The sequence below is a fragment of the Pseudophryne corroboree genome, chromosome 9 (assembly GCF_028390025.1).
Source record: "Pseudophryne corroboree isolate aPseCor3 chromosome 9, aPseCor3.hap2, whole genome shotgun sequence".
Lineage (NCBI taxonomy): Eukaryota > Metazoa > Chordata > Amphibia > Anura > Myobatrachidae > Pseudophryne > Pseudophryne corroboree.
Genome location: NC_086452.1, coordinates 427,734,229 through 427,754,083, shown reverse-complemented (window position 1 = coordinate 427,754,083; position 19,855 = coordinate 427,734,229). Strand labels below are relative to the sequence as shown.

The 19,855-nt window shown below is 47.1% G+C and overlaps 1 protein-coding gene across 2 annotated transcripts in view; it reads left to right on the top strand.

Annotated features, from left to right (window-relative positions):
• CPNE9 (copine family member 9) overlaps nt 1-19,855 on the top strand; it is a 560,849-nt gene that overhangs the window by 193,587 nt on the left and 347,407 nt on the right. For both annotated transcript variants that reach the window (XM_063940993.1, XM_063940994.1), the window contains one exon: nt 14,138-14,177. In XM_063940993.1, the coding sequence (XP_063797063.1) occupies nt 14,138-14,177 (40 nt within the window). The remainder of the gene's footprint in view (nt 1-14,137; nt 14,178-19,855) is intronic.

Below are 19,855 nucleotides of genomic sequence, written 5' to 3'. Positions count from 1 at the left end.
GGGAGGGGTGTATATGCCGGCGACCTTATACTTCAGTTCCGTCAGCCAGACTCAGAAGGTCGACTATGGACCAATGTGTGTTCGATGGTTGTGTCTCCGTACGCAAGTGACGGATTTGAGATGCCTCTAGTTGGCGACTTAATACAAATCGCAGTGGCTGTGACATTTGCATATTTTCGCACAGCTGCTGCGTACCAATTTGCAACTGTAAAGGCAGTCACACTGTCGACATGAACATTAGGTTGGATCGTAAAATGCTGACTTCCACATATGTTGACATGGTCAAAATATCAGCGCGTACATAATGTTGACAGTAACATATTGACACCAGAATGTCAACAGTACATTTTAGTGTTATTGTTAGGGTTTCGATTTAGGGTTGTGGCTTAAATATGTATAAAATGACGTGTCGACAAGTCAAATATCAACATTATGAACATGTCAACATTTTTACCATGTTGACATTTTTCCATGTAGTATATTTACTAAGGTGTGAGTTTTTTTTTAGCAGTGGAGATTCCTACAGTATTATTAACCTCAGTAACAAATAAAATTAATTTCCAGACATTTCCAATCAAGTTTGACCACCTCACAGCTCACAATAATATTTTCATCCAGTTTAGGCCAAAAGGTTGCACCGAAGCGACAACAGTGTGCATCAAAAACACGTGGCAGTTCAACTTCAAACATGTTAAATCTAGGAAACATAGTGGCACTGCAGTGGCAGACAGGATGACAGTTTAATAAACTATATGACCCCATAGAAAGTAACAAAGAATGTTTTCATTAATCAAGAATCAGAACAGAAGGAAGGAAGGGTTGATTTGCAAGTTGATTTGATGTAATTCTATGAATCCAAAAATTTTAATCAATGGGGGTAATTTGTGACAATATTGAAAATTCTTCCTTTAATGCCTTTTCTCTCCTCAGTTGCTGTAAAACAGGCTACAGCTCTCGATCTAGGCCTCACACATGTTAATTTTAATTAATAAATAAATCAGTCGATCGTTCTAGTGTTTTGTTATGGCTTTTTCTCTTCTTGTCATCAGTTGCTGCAAAATAGTCCTTTTAGGAAAAAAAAAAAAAAAAAAAGTACATGCAGTTTAACAAGCCAAGTATTTCAGCGACAGGGACTGACACTTTTGTGGCTGAAGTGCTTGATTTGTTTGGGCCCTCACAAAACAAACCAATGGGCATCTAACAGTGTTGTTAATGATAGGCTTAAGGCAGCTAACAGTCACAATTAAAATAAAAAAGGTGCAAGATGGAATTGTTCTGTGGCCATCCCACCCATGCTAATGTTATATCTTAAAAAGGACATGGAGAGTTTAACAAACCAAGCATTTCAATGACAGGGACTTAAGTGCTTGGTTTCTTTGGGCCCCCACAAAACTTTTTTTTTTTTTAAGGACTACCTCCAATCACTAATGAGGAGGATGATGATGATGATGAGGGTGTTAATTACAACAAATTATTATAATTTTGTCAAATAAATTTCATGAACTCGCTGCAAATGACGCAACCTGGAGGAAGTTGCCTATATGGTTAACGTCCCTACCTTTACTGTCTTTGGACCCACAAATGGAGCAGATGCCTTCACAAACATTGTCAGGATTTGGGTAAAAATAATACTACACTCAAGAGGTGGCTTTTTTGGTCTTATGCCCGGACATCACAATGGATTTATTTCTATCACGGGCAAGAACTGCTGCCACTGGTGGCTGACTTACACAAACAACATCCTCATCCTCATCATTCTCAATAGTGTCAGTTAGTACACAAATTCCCTGCTCATCCTGTTACACTCCCACACCAGCATCCTCAATTTCTATTTTGTCATTACGACCATCTTTACTTGTACTGGTCATCCCTACAGTTGCAGATGGTGCAGAAATGATGGAAGCTTCTCTATAAGTACAGCCTGAGAAATGTCAGACTCACAGATAGCTAATGTGGACACTCCTAGACTCTCCTTAGGGATTTGTGAAAACACAGCTTGTTCTTCAGCCTTAGGGGCCTATTTATCACCATCCGCATCCAGGATGCGGATGACAGGTGATAAAATCGCCCAAACTCGCACTGCGATAATTGATTACATTGCAGGGATGTATCAATTATCTCATGCAGGGATAGAGCTTGCGGTCAAGCTCTGTTTCTGTGATGACACTCCGCAGCATCATCGGGGTATTTTTCGTGAAAAATACCCTGATGTCCTGCTGCGCATGCGCCACCCCCACCAACATCGCGGCTACCGCCACTGCCCAGTCGACTCCCCCATCGTGACTACCCCTGCACGCCGCAGACTACCCCCAGAAGGTCAATATACTTACCAGCTCATGGAGCCAGTCCGCGCTGCTCCTGCTGGGCTGCCGGCACCGGATCCTGTGTGTTGTGGTGACCCTGGTGCTGTAAAGTGAGCTGCTGCTTTGCAGCGTCACTTTACTGCACCAGGGTCACATTGCAGCATATGGGGGACCCGGTGTCCGACAGCGCTCAGTGGAGCAGTGGACATCGGCTCCCTGGACAGGTGAGTATGTTTTTTGAGGTTTTTTTTACTTTTTTTCTTTTTCTCTTTACACTGTGATCAGCTTGTGTGTCATAGCTGATCACTGGAGCTGAGCAAATGCCTGCCTATCTCAGTGCTGCCCTGTGATCTTGCCAGCCTGAGATTGCGAGATTATCACAGGGCACACTGCGGTATTTCTTCAAAAAAATTTGTAGTGAATTTTGCCACATCACATTTCCCATTATAAGTATAGGGAATGCAATGTGGATTACTAAAAAAAAAGTTAATCAAAGGGTTTGGAGCAGTTTTTCATGAAAACTGCTCCAAATGCCCCTTAATACAATCAGGTGATACTAAAATAATGTGAAAAGGGCGTAAAAACACCCCTTTTCATATTATTTTAGTAAAAATAATATTAATAAATAGACCTCTTAGTGTTCTGGGGGGGTTTTGGCCACTGATGTGCTGGTTTTTAATGTAACACCTCTGCCCCTTTTTTAGCAGTGTGAAATTTTTTGATTTGAGGAGCCCTTTCCTAAAGTTTCTGATGCCTGGCAGGGGTGCTGACAGCTGTGCTTTAGAGATGGCTACTGACTCTCTGTCTCAACACACTGACTCGAATCATCAGGAATGATTTGAGTCACTCACAGTTTAATGAGTCGAGACAGCTGCAGCAGTAGCCTCTCTCAGCCAGAGGGAGGAGACTCAGTGTGTTGTTGTGATTGGCCGGCGGCAATACCGGGTGACACCCAGTGGGAGGGACGAGGGAGCAGTCACGACTCACCAGTCAGTGAGTGCTGCGCTGCTGTGCCTGATTCATTCATCCTGAGTCTGCCTGTGAGTGGAGACAGTTGTACACTGTGTAGACTCAATGACTCAATGGACAGATCTGATTCATGCAGCATTAGCCTGCAGAAGGTGGAGCCTCTGCGGTACAGTGCTCTCAGCTCAGTGCTCACTGTTCCTGCTCAATGTGATTGTGACTGAATGATATGTGTTTCATGGCTGTTAAGCTTTCTCTCCTCAGCCAGAAGTAATGTGCATATTCAGTAACTAGTATGCAATAATTGGTTATATTAATAATATATCAACATAAAACTGACTCTATGTTAATATATTATTAACAATCAATGCATAAGCAGCTGAAAAACTAGCTGAGCCAACTCCCAGAGGACTGAGTCACTCCCTCCATGAGTCACCAGCACTGGTCTGCCAGCACTGAGTCTCTCTAGCAACTCACTGAATCATGTGCACTATCTCTGCAATACATTCCAATCCAAATGAGTCATGACTCATGTGCCGAGACACTGACTCGAGACACTCCACTGAACTGAGTCATGTGTCTCAACACAGTTCAGTGAATCACTTTGCCCATGACTACTGTGCTGGGCCCAGGTACTGTGAGGGGGCATAGCTATTGCAGGGAGGTGTGGCCATCCCCCCTCCTAAGGAAATATAATAATTATTAGTCTTTGTGCGTCCGTGTTCCTTTGGGGGGTGCAGGTCCTGGCATGAGGATTGATGGACGCGGATGGCAAGTGAGTGTGATCGCTCACCCCCATCCCCCCCCCCACACACACACACATCACGCAAGGTGAGAGAGAAGTGCCTGTTTCTGCAGCTGCCTCTCTCCCCAGCCCCAAGTGCCATTGTCTACAAAGTTGGAAGAAAGGGGCAGCAGGATCCGGGCCCCTCCAACAAGCCCACTTAAGAGTACCTGCCCCCTCCCCCTCTCTGCACCACTGCCCCCTGGACCACCTTTACTAGATGCTGTAGTACTTTCATGACTGGCAGCCGCCACGTCACTAGTACTTTGTTGCTGCTCCTGCTCTTCTATCAATTGGTCGTGATCCATTTCAGCTCAGTGCTAATAATTATTAATGCAGTGGCATGGCAACTACTGAGCTTTATTGAACTCAGAAATTGTACAACCCCCCCCCCTACTTTTTTCTTTTTTTCTGCAAATGACAACTCACACTGCGGAGTCACAGTGCTTATATTTATGTGAACACAGTGGGGTACGTCCTGTGAAGTCACATTGCTTATATTTATATAATAACAATGGGGTACAGCACCTACAGCACACATAAGTTGTAAAACAATTATTTTTTTTAACTTTAATCGCAAATGACAACTCACACTGTGGAGTCACAGTGCCTATATTTATATGAACACAGTGGGGTACAGCACCTACAGCACACACAGTTGCACATAAAAAAAGTCTTTTTTTTCCCAAATGACAACTTTACCAAAAACTCTTGGGGGCAGCAGCGTACACTGTGCACCAAAAAAGGGTTAATGCTGCCTCTGTATTATATTTTATATTCGCTTTGTTCTGCACTGCGGACAGTGACAAAAAATCACCAGTGTGCTGTGCACCAAGGGTTAATGCTGCCCTATATGGAGCTCTGGGCTACAGCTGCACTTCGGGCAGTGACAAAAAAAATCCAACACCAGTGTAGAGTTGCACCAAGGGTTAATGATCAGCACCAGTGTGAGACTTAGGGTTACGTGGCAGCACCAGTGTGACACTTAGACAATAGATGTAAGTTCCAAGTTCTGCACTATAAAATATATATATATATATATATATATATTCGCTAACTGTAGGTCAGCTCAGCATTGGAGTGGACAGATAGATCAGCTCAGCACTGGAGTGGGCAGATAGGTCAGCTCAGCACTGAAGTGGACATATAGGGGTCAGCTCAGCGGCGCGCGCTGCCAAAAAGGGGGTGTGACTTCATTTAAATGGGCGTGGCTTAGAATAAAGGGGCTTGGCATTGCAGGAAAAGACTACCTTATACCCCAGTTTTGCAACCTGCACACCCAGACGATGGCCACCACAGGAAAGAAAAATAATCCTGATTCATGCCCCTTACATTATTTGTCATTTTTCCTCCTTATAGTAATGCCCAGTATACATTATGCCACATACTGCAATGGCCCTTAGACATTATGCCACACACAATAATGCACATGACACAATATGCACACACTGTAATGCCCCCGACACATTATGCCACACACCGTAATGCCTGTGACACATTATGACAGGAATCGCAATGCCCGTTATACATTATGCCACACACTGCAATGCCCCTGATACATTATTTCACATACAATGTCTGTGACACAGTATGACACACACCGCAATGATCCTGAGACATTATACCACATACCACAATGCCCGTGATATAGTATACAACACACCGTAATGCCCGACACATTATGACACACACCGCAATGTGCGTGATACATTATGCCACACACCGTAATGCCCATTACACATTAAGTTCTACAGTAAGGCTTCTAATTACTTTTAAATTACCTGCTCGTTGCCAGGGGTTTCATGCTCTTGGTTCCATGCACGGTGCCAGGGATTTTCATGCTCAGGGTGTCATGCTCATTGCCAGGGGTTTCATGTACTGGGTGTCATGCTCGTTGCTAGGGGGTAGTGCTTGTTGCTAGGGCCGTGCTCCCAGTGCCACATATGCCCCCAGTGCCAGATATTCCCCCACAGTGCCAGGTACATGCCCCCAGTGCCAAATATACCCCCCCAGTGCCACATATGCCCCCCAGTGCCAGATATTCCCCCACAATGCCAGGTATATGCCCCCAGTCCCAGATATTCCCCCACAGTGCCAGGTACATGCCCCCAGTGCCAAATATACCCCCCCAGTGCCACATATGCCCCCAGTTCCAGATATTCCCCCACAGTGCCACATATGCCCCCTCAGTGCCAGATATTCCCCCACAGTGCCAGGTATATGCCCCCAGTGCCAGATATTCCCCCACAGTGCCAGGTACATGCCCCCAGTGCCAAATATACCCCCCCAGTGCCACATATGCCCCCAGTCCCAGATATTCCCCCACAGTGCCAGGTACATGCCCCCAGTGCCAAATATACCCCCCCAGTGCCACATATGCCCCCAGTGCCAGATATTCCCCCACAGTGCCACATATGCCCCCTCAGTGCCTGCTCCCCTCAGTGCCAGATATTCCCCCACAGTGCCAGATATATGCCCTCAGCGCCAGATATCCCCCCACAGTGCCACATATGCCCCCTCAGTGCCTGCTCCCCCCAGTGCCAGATATTCCCCCACAGTGCCAGGTATATGGCCCCAGTGCCAGATATTCCCCCACAGTGCCACATATGCCCCCTCAGTGCCTGCTCCCCCCAGTGCCAGATATTCCCCCACAGTGCCAGGTATATGCCCCCAGTGCCAGATATTCCCCCACAGTGCCAGGTATATGCCCCCAGTGCCAGATATTCCCCCACAGTGCCAGGTATATGCCCCCAGTGCTAGATATTCCCCCATTGTGCCACATATGCCCTCCTAAGTGCCTGCTCCCCCCGCTCCTTTATGGTGGAGGGACACGGAGCGCATAGCGCGCGCCTCTCCCGTGGCCCTCCTGGCTCTCCAGCGGGTCTAATAAAGGAAGTGCCTGTTCGTGAGCCAATCAGAGCTCACGAACGGCACTTCCTTTATTAGACCAGCCGGAGAGCCAGGAGGGACACGGGAGAGGCGCGCGCTGTGCCCTCCGTGTCCCTCCAACAAAGCAGCGGAGGGAAGAGACCGCAGATTGACATGCGGACGCTCGTCCGCATGTCATTCTGTACTAAGTCAGTGGCGCCCCCGCAGCCCCTCGCCCCCAAGCCACCGCGAGGACTGCGGGGGCAGTAGTTACGCCACTGAGTAGACAGATAGGTCAGCTCAGCACTGAAGTGGACAGATAGGTCAGCTCAGCACTGGAGTGGACAGATAGGTCAGCTCAGCACTGGAGTGGACAGATAGGTCAGCTCAGCACTGGAGTGTACATATAGGGGTCAGCTCAGCACTGTAGTGGACAGATAGGGGTCAGCTCAGCACTGTAGTGGACAGATAGGGGTCAGCCAGCACTGGCCAGATAGGTCAGCTCAGCACTGGAGTGGACAGATAGCGGTCTGCTCAGCCAGCCCTGGCCAGATAGTTCAGCTCAGCACTGGAGTGGACAGATAGGGGTCAGCTCAGCACTGGAGTGGACAAATGGGTCAGTGCAGTCAGCAAAGTCTGCTAAGTACTGGAGTGGACATATAAGTCAGCTCAGTCAGCACTGGACAGATAGTTCAGCTCAGCACTGCAGTGGACAGATAGGTCAGCTCAGCACTGGAGTGGGCAGATAGGGGTCAGCTCAGCACTGGAGTGGACAGATAGGTCAGCTCAACACTGGAGTGGACAGATAGGTCAGCTCAGCACTGGAGTGGACAGATAGGGGTCAGCCAGCACTGGCCAGATAGGTCAGCTCAGCACTGGAGTGGACAGATAGGTCAGCTCAGCACTGGAGTGGACAGATAGGGGTCAGCTCAGCACTGGAGCAGACAGATAGGTCAGCTCAGCACTGGAGTGGACAGATAGGTCAGCTCAACACTGGAGTGGACAGATAGCGGTCTTCTCAGCCAGCACTGGCCAGATAGTTCAGCTCAGCACTGGAGTGGACAGATAGGGGTCAGCTCAGCACTGGCCAGATAGTTTAGCTCAGCACTGGAGTGGACAGATAGGTCAGCTCAGCACTGGAGTGTACATATAGGGGTCAGCTCAGCACTGTAGTGGACAGATAGGGGTCAGCTCAGCACTGTAGTGGACAGATAGGGGTCAGCTCAGCACTGGAGTGGACAAATGGGTCAGTGCAGTCAGCAAAGTCTGCTAAGTACTGGAGTGGACATATAAGTCAGCTCAGTCAGCACTGGACAGATAGTTCAGCTCAGCACTGCAGTGGACAGATAGGTCAGCTCAGCACTGGAGTGGGCAGATAGGGGTCAGCTCAGCACTGGAGTGGACAGATAGGTCAGCTCAACACTGGAGTGGACAGATAGGTCAGCTCAGCACTGGAGTGGACAGATAGGGGTCAGCCAGCACTGGCCAGATAGGTCAGCTCAGCACTGGAGTGGACAGATAGGTCAGCTCAGCACTGGAGTGGACAGATAGGGGTCAGCTCAGCACTGGAGCAGACAGATAGGTCAGCTCAGCACTGGAGTGGACAGATAGGTCAGCTCAACACTGGAGTGGACAGATAGCGGTCTTCTCAGCCAGCACTGGCCAGATAGTTCAGCTCAGCACTGGAGTGGACAGATAGGGGTCAGCTCAGCACTGGCCAGATAGTTTAGCTCAGCACTGGAGTGGACAGATAGGTCAGCTCAGCACTGGAGTGGACAGATAGGTCAGCTCAGCACTGGCCAGATAGTTCAGCTCAGTACTGGAGTGGGCAGATAGGGGTCAGCTCAGCACTGGAGTGGACAAATGGGTCAGTGCTTCCAGCACTGGACAGTTAGATCAGCACAGACACCATCAGCACATGAGTCTCCGGTGGTCCTGTGTGACACGGCGCCTGAATCACCACTGCAGGGACTTATATTGAGTCCAAAACTCGGGAGATCCAACGCCGGGATGATGATATTATGCCTTGATTTGGAAAACGAGCCTGGAGTGAAAACCCGAGCCAGCGTGTGGATTCCCTCAATTCCCAGAAGTTCAGGTGGGCTTCAGAAAACCGAACCCGCTCTTCTCTAGTGCAGATGAGCCTGCCTGGAGAGCCCAGGGTTATCATATTCTGCGGTATAATGCTGCTGTGCTCTGCACAGTCACAGGGGTTTAGCTGTGTTAGAAGGATGGCAGTGCTGGTGATTCACCAAGGCCCATTGATTCTTAGCGCAGCCTTGGAAATTTGCAAATTACCCCCTTGGAGGAAATGTGGGGCGTCTAATTGTTTCTCGCTGAACTGAGATGGGGAAGACTCAGCTAGAACTCAGTAATTTACAGATTTCTCATTATTGCTTTTAATTAAGCTGCTCCATCAGCTCTGTAAATACTAGGATCCCACTCATCTAAACTCCAGGGAGATTGTGCACAGTTGTTAATAAAATTAGGAAGGGATTTACTTGTTGCTAGGATTGCCAAGCCTGCCACTGGAGACTGGACACGGGAAATAGAAACTCTGTGTGGCTGTTGTGCGTTGTGTACGCCTGCTGTTCCCATTATGCAGCAGCTCCTACCAACAACTGAACAGTGCTGTGTGCAACAAAATAATAATATACATATCTGTAAAAACAAATAATAAATGACTTAAAGGGGGAGATTCAAATGTTTGAAAAGTCAGTTGGGTGTCTGTTTTTTCCTATCTAATAGACAGGGGAAAAACAGACACCCAACCGACTTTTCAAACATTTGAATTCCACCCAAATAATTTAAAAAGTGTAACTGTGCTTGTCAAAAAGTCACACGTTTATTAAACAGTAAAAAAAATATACAGTATATTATTCTGCTATATACTTGCTGTGCAGCTGCTTCTGACTGCGGGCCTGATTCAATGCCTGCTTCAGACGTGGTGGGTAGTGCTATCGCTGCTTCTTATGGCGCCCATACACTTGTGCGATGCCCCGTGACGCGACATCGCGGGGTATCGTACCGGCAGTTCAGGTACGATGAAATCGCACCTGAATTGCCAAAGTGATTACCATGCGATCGCATGGTAATCACGTGATGGGCACGTCACCGCCGACCGCTCCCGGCACCCCGCCCATCGCACATCGCAGTGCGATATATTGCATGCGTTAAAAAACAAACAAATGCGATCGCACTGCGATGCGAGAAATATTATGTGCAACACATACTATCATGAGATGCGACATTCGAGCGGCGTGCCCGCGCATCGCGTCTCATGGTACCTTAAATGTGCATACAATCCTTCAATTTCACTCACAGAACCGGTCGAAATCGAAGGAGAGCACCTAATATCTCACAAGTGTATGGGCTACATTATACGGAACAGCACTGATAGCATTAATATAGTAATGCAGCAGGAGGCGTCTTATGCTGAGTCCTAGAACGCAACATCGGATCACCTGTGGCACTATAGACCTGGCTGCGTTACCCTTGGAGTTGCCAAGGCCGTCCGCGACAGATCCAGCTAAGAAGCCAGGAAATCTGTCTTCCGACGGCGATCCTGGCCTCGTCACTCCCCTAAAATGATGGTGACACTAACAAGTCTGCAGCCGATCTACAACCGACATCGCAGACCCGTACTATACATGTACAAAGCACTGAACATCTGTACTTTGCGCAATGTGCCGCAACTTCGTCCACATCTCAATCAGGCCCAGTGTGATCATATTCTGCTCATGCTTTATGACCTCTCCACTGGAAGATCCTAGAAGGGAGGATCAAGGGGGTAAGTGATGGGGACGTGAGCATGTAATGGGGGCTGGAACATGATTATGCCCCACTGTGCAAATTGTGTATTCAAGGCCCTGCCCACTTCATAGGAAATAAGGGGAGGGTGGAGGGTCCTACCCGCCCTTGACTACTGCAATCCCCCTAATATTAATGACAGTACGGAACGATTGCCCAGATTTTACTGGAGAGGATGTGATGACAGGCCCACAATCACGCCAGCCGACTCTTCCATAATTTCCAGGAAACTCACGAATGACATTGCAGTGGTGTTGCCATGATTATGCAGTTTGTGCCACCATGCTCACCAGATTCTAGGGGCCTTCGAGCAGTGGCGGGTGGTGGTCACACAATCAGAGCAGCCAGGCAGGATTCACTACCTGCCGCCCAGCCTGAAACCAGGCAGTGAATGGCTGTCAGCATGCTGATTGGTGGATGACTGGAGCTATCCACAAATCAGAGTGCTGCCAGCCATTCACTGTATGTAAGCAGGTGCAGAGATGCCGCAAAACCACAGGAGGAGCATGTTATCATCTTTTTTAATTGGTTCCTGTGAATGGGTGTGTAAGGGCCCAGTACATTGCTTTGCCCGTGGCCTACAATACTGTTAGCATGGCCCTGGCTGCAACCCATGCTACTCCAGGATCTGTCAATGATAGACAGCAGGCCCTGAAATTTCACTTTAGGCTGCGGGGGGATGGTTAGGGTTAGGCTGCAGCCCCGAGGGGTTAGGTTTAGGCTGCAGGGGAGGGTTAGGGTCAGGCTGCGGGGAGGGGGGTTAGATTCAGGCACCAAAGCTAAGACTTAAGGTTGGGCTGCAGGGGGGAATGTTTAGGGTCAGCCTGCAGCAAGGGAGGGTCAGGGGGCCGCGTGGGTGGAGAGATATAAGCTAAGTATACTCACCTTCTCCTGTTGGGATTCCAATCTTCGGGATGCTGCTTTCGGGATTCTGACCACCGGCCTCCCAAACGCCTGCAAATCAAACCAGGTTGTTAGGTCCTCTTGCATTTGATCTGAAGTTGGTGATACTTGTACAGTGTGTCCCAGTTCTGAGCTGTACATGTGCAGGCCAGGAGCCGCGCTGTTACATTGCCTTGTGAGCGAGACCTTCCACCTTATTTCAGGTCAATATGTATCAGTTGAAAAAACAAACAAACAATGTACTGTATATATGCTGCGGGTTTTGTTCTAGTTTCTTGCAATTTTCTAGAGTTTTATTTGCTTCACACCTTTTCTTTATGTTCAAATTAAAAACAACAGCCCCCAAAAAATAAAGAAAAATTATTTGTTATGGATGTGGCTGAAAAACGGGATCCTGTCGGGATCCGTTGTGTGCTGTACCATAGACTTCTTATAGGTCCCTGATTTTTGTCTTCTGTGCACAAAAATGCACAATAAAGATGGAAGTCCCAGTAGCGTCGCCATCGGTTCCGGTATGAATGGTCGACAGTCAGTAGGTCGACCACTATTGGTCGACATTGACATGGTCGACATGGACACATGGTCGGCACAAGAAAATGGTCGACACATGAAAGGTCGACATGAAAAAGTCGACATGAGTTTTTTTTAACTTTTTTTGGTGTTGTTTTTTGCGTAAAGTGACTGGGAACCCCAATTAGTGCACCGCGTCCCCTCGCATGGCTCGCTTCGCTCGCCATGCTTCGGGCATGGTGCCTTCAATTCGTTCGGCACGGATTACCGTTCCAATCGTAGTCCACGTGGATCGTAAAGTATGGAAAAGTTCCCCAAAAGAAAAAAAAAGTTAAAAAACTCATGTCGACCTTTCCGTGTGTCGACCTTTCACGTGTCGATCATTTTCATGTGCCGACCATGTGTCCATGTCGACCATGTCAATGTCGACCAATAGTGGTCGACCTAATGACTGTCGACCATAACATGGTCGACCATGTGAACGGATACCGTCGCCATCACGTGTCCGCACCAACAGCACTGTTACTGCAGTGTGCGGGGAATTGCTGTGACATTCATTTTCTTTTACTTTTCTATGCAAGTTACTTATAAGCTGCTGACTCTGTAGTTACTGTAGCTTAGAGCGGGGAGCCCTTTGTAGTAATGGAATGCGGGCAGAGGACATTTGAATGTATGAAAGTGGGAAAGTGCGGGAGTCGTATGGTCAATATTATATATCATTTTTTATATGAACATAGCATACATGTAATGTACACACAAATATGAAATATAATGTAAAATATGCACGCATGTAACAGTGCAGAACATTCTAGAATAATATATAGTCTCGGATGCAATGACCCTGAGCTCGGCGCCCGTGCGGGATGCTGGTTGAACTCATAGGCTTTTTTTTTAAAGGGGCAATCACTTACAAGGCATGGTTTTGCCTTGAAAGGGATTGCCCCTTTAAAAAAAAGTCTGACATTGGTCAGGTCCCAGTACTAAGGAGTTACACATGACCAGGCTAACCTTAAGCCTCAGCTTTGGTGCCTAAGGGGCCCTTTGCAGAAGCTGGACAAGGGGAGATGTTAGCTCATAGCAACAATCAGCTTCTAATCAGGGCCGGATCTAGCCCTTGTGGCGCCCCGGGTGAAAAAATAGGGGCGTGGCTTCATGAAGAGGCATGGTCAGTTATGCCCCCAGTAGTATTGCCCCCAGTAGTTGTTGTGCCCCCTAGTTTGTGCCCCCAGTAGTATTGCCCCAGTCGAGTTGTGCCCCTAGTTTGTGCCCTCAGTATTGCCCCCAGTAGAGTTGTGCCGCTTACAAAAAAAAAAATGTAATGCTTACAATCCCCGCTCCTGATTCCCGACCGCTGCTGCCCTCCGTGTCCGGCTGCTGGCGCCGCACCTCTGATCTATAGGAGAGACATCATGACGTCTCTCCCATAGCACCGCATAGACACTAGAGGTCAATCATAACCTCTAGTGTCTATGTGCCGCTCCCACAATGCAGTGCGGTGCGCAATGACTTAATCGCGCACCGCACAGTCAGCACCACACAGCACCGGGGGGCACCACCAGTAGCGGATCTTGCCACGGCGGCGGCGCCCTCCGGATGGCGGCAGCAACCTCCGGAAGGTGGCGCCCTGGGCAAAAATCCTGTGTACTGTACCCGTAGCAAGATCCGCTACTGCTTCTACTGTACCTAACATTTTGTAGCATATACTTGATAAATGCTAACTTGAAGCTGATTGATTGGTTGCTGTGGGCAACTTCTCCGCTTCTCCGCTCTTTAGAAGGTGTGATACATTTTCCCCTATGCTCATTCCTGACATTGTCCTACCAATGTTAAATAATAGTGGAAAACGCAACAGCAGGTTTACATTTACAATATACATACATTATAGCACGTGACATTCCCATGCATTATATGAACATAAAACCTGTGACATTATTTAAGCAAATATTTTAAAGTGCATTTTTTTCATATTACTTTTCGTTCTGTTTGCATTCAGGTTCAATGTGGACTCCCGGAGCTGTAATATATCAAAACACGTAAGTTGCTGATTTATTAATGTTTGTTGATGTGTCGCCCATCAATCATTTCATAATGTGCAGCTGATTCCTTTTGGCATGATTGTTAAATGCAACGCATATTTATTTATACATTACCATATGAGAGTTCTAATCCCTTCTATGCCTTTATTTCTTTCTTTGCATCACTAACGCTGGAATTACAGAAGGTAAATATTTTTTATATTTATGTTTTTTTTTGTTTTTTTTTAGAAAATATTGGTTCTGTCTAAAACCTGAACACAGTTTCTGGTGGGTGTAGTATGGTTTGCCGGCAGTCGGGGTCCCAGCGACCATCATACCGGCACCGGAATCCCGACCGCCGGCATACCGATAGCTGGGTGAGCGCAAATGAGCCTTGCGGGCTCGCTGCTGGCACGGTGGCGCGCCACGCTATCTATTCTCCCTCCAGGGGGGTCGTGGACCTCCAAGAGGGAGAAAAGATGTCGGTATGCCGGCGGTCGGGAGCCCGGCCGCCGGCAACCTGAAGACCACCCGTTTCGGGTAGGTTGCAAACTAAATGGGCAAATAAACAGTATCTAAGCTCATAAGGGGGGTAATTCCAAGTTGATCGCAGCAGGAAATTTTTTAGCAGTTGGGCAAAACCATGTGCACTGCAGGGGGGGCAGATATAACATGTGCAGAGAGAGTTAGATTTGGGTGGGTTATTTTGTTTCTGTGCAGGGTAAATACTGGCTGCTTTATTTTTACACTGCAATTTAGATTGCAGATTGAACACACCACACTCAAATCTAAGGGTGTGTGTACACACGGTGAGATTCTTGCTATGCCCGATTTTCACTTGCGATTTCCCCTGAACTCCCCGGAGCCCAGATAGCACAGATTTTGACTAACTTTTCTTGAGATATGGACTATGTGTGCTTACGATTTTGGCTTATGTGAGATTTTGGCTTATGTGAGATGTCATTGACATGTGAGATGACCTAGATAGTACACCGATCTAGCAAGGATTGACTTGCCTGCACAGTCTATCTTTTCTTGCGATGCCGACCTGGCGGGACCGCGCATCGGGATCGCAAGGTGACTTTCACCTTGCGATCTGCACTAACTTTTCTTGCGATTTTGACTATATAGTCAAAATCGAAAGAAAATATCTCACCGTGTGTACACACCTTTACTCTCTCTGCACATGTTATATCTGCCCCCCCTGCAGTGCACATGGTTTTGCCCAACTGCAAAAAAATTTCCTGCTGCGATCATCTTGGAATTACCCCCAAGGTTCCTCCATGTACATGATAAGTCCCCGTTTAATGAAATAGGATTATATGAAAATCAATGTTAGAACTTTTGTCGCTGCCTTATGGCTGAAATACATCATTTACAAGTAACAGATGCAGGTGGAGACCCGAAAGCATGTAGCAGAGCAGGGATTGGGGGGATGGGGGTGGCAGCCTTGTTAGCATTCAGGTTGTGATCATCCAGGGACATGTGCCATGCAGGCCCTATTGGAACAGTGTAACTGGTGCAGAATATAAACTGATGGTAATAAAGATTACGAGCACGGCCTTCCTACCTCTATGTCTGTCTGTTTTTGTCCAGTTTTGTTCTATAACTGTTTTAACTGTAAAGCGCAATGGAATATGCTGGGCTATATAAGAAGCTGTTAATAACTAAATGAGATGGCGATTGGCAGCTGCTGTATATTGGGGGTCATTCCGAGTTGATCGCTCGTTAGCAACTTTTTGCAGCGCAGCGATCATCTCAACAGCAGCTAAACTGCGCATGCGTATGCACCGCAATGCGCAGGCGCGTCGTACGAGTACAAAGCGGTTCGTTGTTGGGCGATGGATTTAACAAAGAATCCATTCGCACAGCCGAACGTACGGTGATTGACAGGAAGAGGGCCTTTATGGGTGTCAACTGTCCATTTTCAGGGAGTGGTTGGAAAAACGCAGGCGTGTCCAGGCGTTTGCAGGGCGGGTGTCTGACGTCAAATCCAGACCAGACACGCTGAAGTGATCGCAAGGGCTGAGTAAGTCTAGAGCTACTTAGAAACTGCACAAAAATTTTTTGGCCCGCTCGGCAGCACACGCATTCGCACACTTGCAAAGCGAAAATACACTCCCCCATAGGCGGCGACTATATGATCGCAAGCCAGCAAAAAGTTGCTAGCTATCGATCAACGCGGAATGACCCCCATTGTTAACTACCTTTTCATTGCTCCTGCTGATTACTATATTATTAATTATTAGTGTTCCCGCTGCAAACTTTTGCCTTATTTAATTAATATTTGCAATCAGTGGATTTTCGTATCATTAACGGGGAAGACAGCAACAGCTTGTATTTTACTTGATCTTTACTTTCACTTTATATATGCTTTGTGTTTGTCTAGAGATGAGGGGAGACCCCGCCCCCTCAGAGATCTTTGTGCTGCTAGACAGAGAAAGGCCCCGCCCACCTCTCTCCTGCAGCCAACACACTCTATTTAACAATACCGGGCACTCCCCACCTCCCTCCCTGCTTCCTTTCCGTAGGGCCAATGCGTCATACTACAACCACCTACAAGCCACTCTGCCCCACGTCCCTCCTTATTCCTTTCCGTACAAGCAATGTGCCATAATGCCAACACCAGCCACAACAGCTAGCGATCTAGTGGGCACACTCACTACGCTCAGTAGTTGTAGTGAGAAAATGAGAGAGGAGGGAAACAGAAAATAGGGGAAAGAGGATAAGGAGCCAATAATGAGAAAATATAGGGGGAATAATAGGAGACGGGATGAATAGGAACAGGACTAGGGGGAGACAGGAGGATTAGGAGGAGTAATAGGGGAGACAGGTGGAATAGTGGGAGAGGTGGAGGAAGAGAGAGGAAAAAACCCAACACAATACTAGTTTATTATAGCATCGTCCATACACAGAATAAGGCATACCTCCCAACTATCCTGATTTCAGTGGGACAGTCACAATTTTTGGGCACTGCCACGCTGTGGGTGGAGGTTGGGAGGCCCCACCTCCCTTGCTGCTCTCTTAGCAGAGCAAGCAGTGAAAAGATGCCATTCAAATGTGCTCACGGCCATAGGCGTGCGCAGCACATATTATTAGGGGGTGCACCGTCGGAGGGGTTTGTCTAGCACCGCCTTTTGGGCATGTCTAGCACCATCTATTGACGTCAACGCAATATAAAATATCCACGCTTGTGCCAATCCTAATAAAGCAGATACATTGTCAGATGTTGTGGTGTGCACCAAACAAACACCCCTGATGGCACTCACTGCAATTACACTGCTCCTCCTCAGCCTGGTCTGGCTCCCCCTCTCTTTCCCCTGCAAGCTGCAGCAGCTTATTTACCAGTCAGTCACTCACTGACACTGACAGTCGCAGACTAGTACTGCTGCTGCTGGAAAAATGAGTGACGTATCAATACTGCTGCCAGCCGCCTGCCAGTATTGAATTTGTCTCCCTAAGAGGAACGCTGGCTGCATGCTGCTCCTCATCAGTGTCTGGCATTGGCATAGCATAGAAGGAGAGAGGTGGGCATGTGGCAGGTGTGATGGGTGGGCGGTGGCATCCTTGATTAACCCAGGTGTCCGGTCAGTAATGCAGTCCTCACAGGGTGCAGCACAGAGTGGACCGTAATCAGCCTGCTCGGCGATCGTTGCATTAGGCATGTGAGATTGGGGGCGCCAGACATTAGGGGGTGCCTGTGCGCACCAGGCACACACCCCTGCGCACACCTCTGCTCACGGCATCTACTGAGTCGAAAGAGGGTCTGGGGGCAATCTCAGTGCCTGCATGCCCCAATGTGAGGAAAACAGGGGGCATGGGTCTCAGTACAGCATTTTCCATGAGGTCAAGACCCATTTGCAGCGAAGCCACACACCCTTTTTTGCGCGCGCCTGGGTCCCCGTCATCAATTCAATAAGTTGTTAATAGATATACTTTTTTTTACACAGAAGCGTATAAATATAGTAATGTATATACACGCTCACATGGGTATATTTTCGTCAGCAGCAAATTAACCTACAGTAGCGGTAAGATTTTTAGAGTGTAGGAGAAAAATGGAGCACCTGGTGGAATGCCACTCAGACATGGGGAGAATGTACAAACTCCAGGCAGATAGGGCCCTATTGAGCAATTGAACTATTGGTGCTATGAGGCACCAGTGCTGATACGTCATTAAAATGCTATATTACTGTATGCACAAACTGTGTACTGTAAAATTAGCATTTACTACCAACACCGTCATCTCATAGCAGAAATCAGGCGCATATACTACCCTGCGTCTACTTGGTGCGTTATCTGCCCTTGTAAAACTGGGTACATATTGAGTTGCCTATGACTGAATATAAACCCTAATGCAGTCAACTAAAAAGCTTTTATTAAAAGTCAGGACAATCAACAAGACAGTATTTTTTCCATTACCTTCCTACACATAAGACAAATAACTGTAATTACCCTAAGCATTTGTATTCATATTGCGTAAAATATGTAACCTCTCCTCTCGTTGTTGAAATATAATATATGTAATTTGTTTTGTGAAATTACTGAATTAATTACATCTCTGTAAATGGCTAAATCCTTTTTTTCATGTAGAATCACTTTGTATTTCATCCATCATTTTTATTCAGAGGGGCCCTTGGGGGAACATTCTTTCATCAAGTCTTCTGCCGTTCAGAATTCAAAAGTATACGCTCCTACAGTACCTACTGCTAATTGCTATTAATGCTATACCTAAGAAGTAGAAATCAAGATTTGCATAAACACGCCCACTTCCCTACTAATGTGTTCTATTAACAAACTGCATTCCCAGGAGTGTTTAATCCTAATTTGAAAATAAATAATCAGGACTGTTCATCAAAATCAGCGGGGAAACCGCCCACCAGCTCGTCCCCCAGTAGCACCTATCTGCAGTTTCCTGATTTGAGAAACGAAATGTTTTCATGCTAGGAAGCGATGGATCCGCTCAGTGATTCAGAGTAAATCAAGATCTTTGAAACCTCACAGCCTGCGCAAATTTATTTGCATTAGCTGTAATTTTAGGTTTTCTATTTATGGCCTGTCTGGCTGAGATTATTCATGTTAAAACTAATTGTTCTCAGCTGACTGCTTGGCTATTTAAATAAGGGAATTTTCCTCTCCTTCTTTACATGCAAAACACATTGTTCAAAAAGTAAATGACAGCTGCTCGTTTCATTTAATAATACACTTTCATAAAATGAATAATATAACTTAGTATTATAGATTGCATTTGTATTATACATATATCAATTGTTGTTGGATGGCAATCCACCTAACTGCTCCTAAAACTGCACCCAAGACCTGGGTGTGGTGGGGTGATTCCAAACGACCCAGACACCTGCCACCCAAGATTTGCGGCCACACCCCCTTCAGCATCTACAGATAGAGCGTGTTCTACCAACACTATGCTACACCCACACATTTTTGGCCACACCCCCTATGTAACAGGGACCAACATTTTCATGATGATCCGTTCCATCAAGTACAAAATGCTCTGCTCCTGGTCTTCCCTCTTAATGTATGATTACCGACTGTCAGGATTTTGAGGGTGCGGGATGTAGGCGTCAGTATTTTACACCTTTCTTAGCAATTAACTAGCTCAACACAGGTGATGGCAGTCATACATTTTGAGGGAAGTCCAGGAGAAAAGCATTTTGTACCTAACGGAAAGGGTCACATTG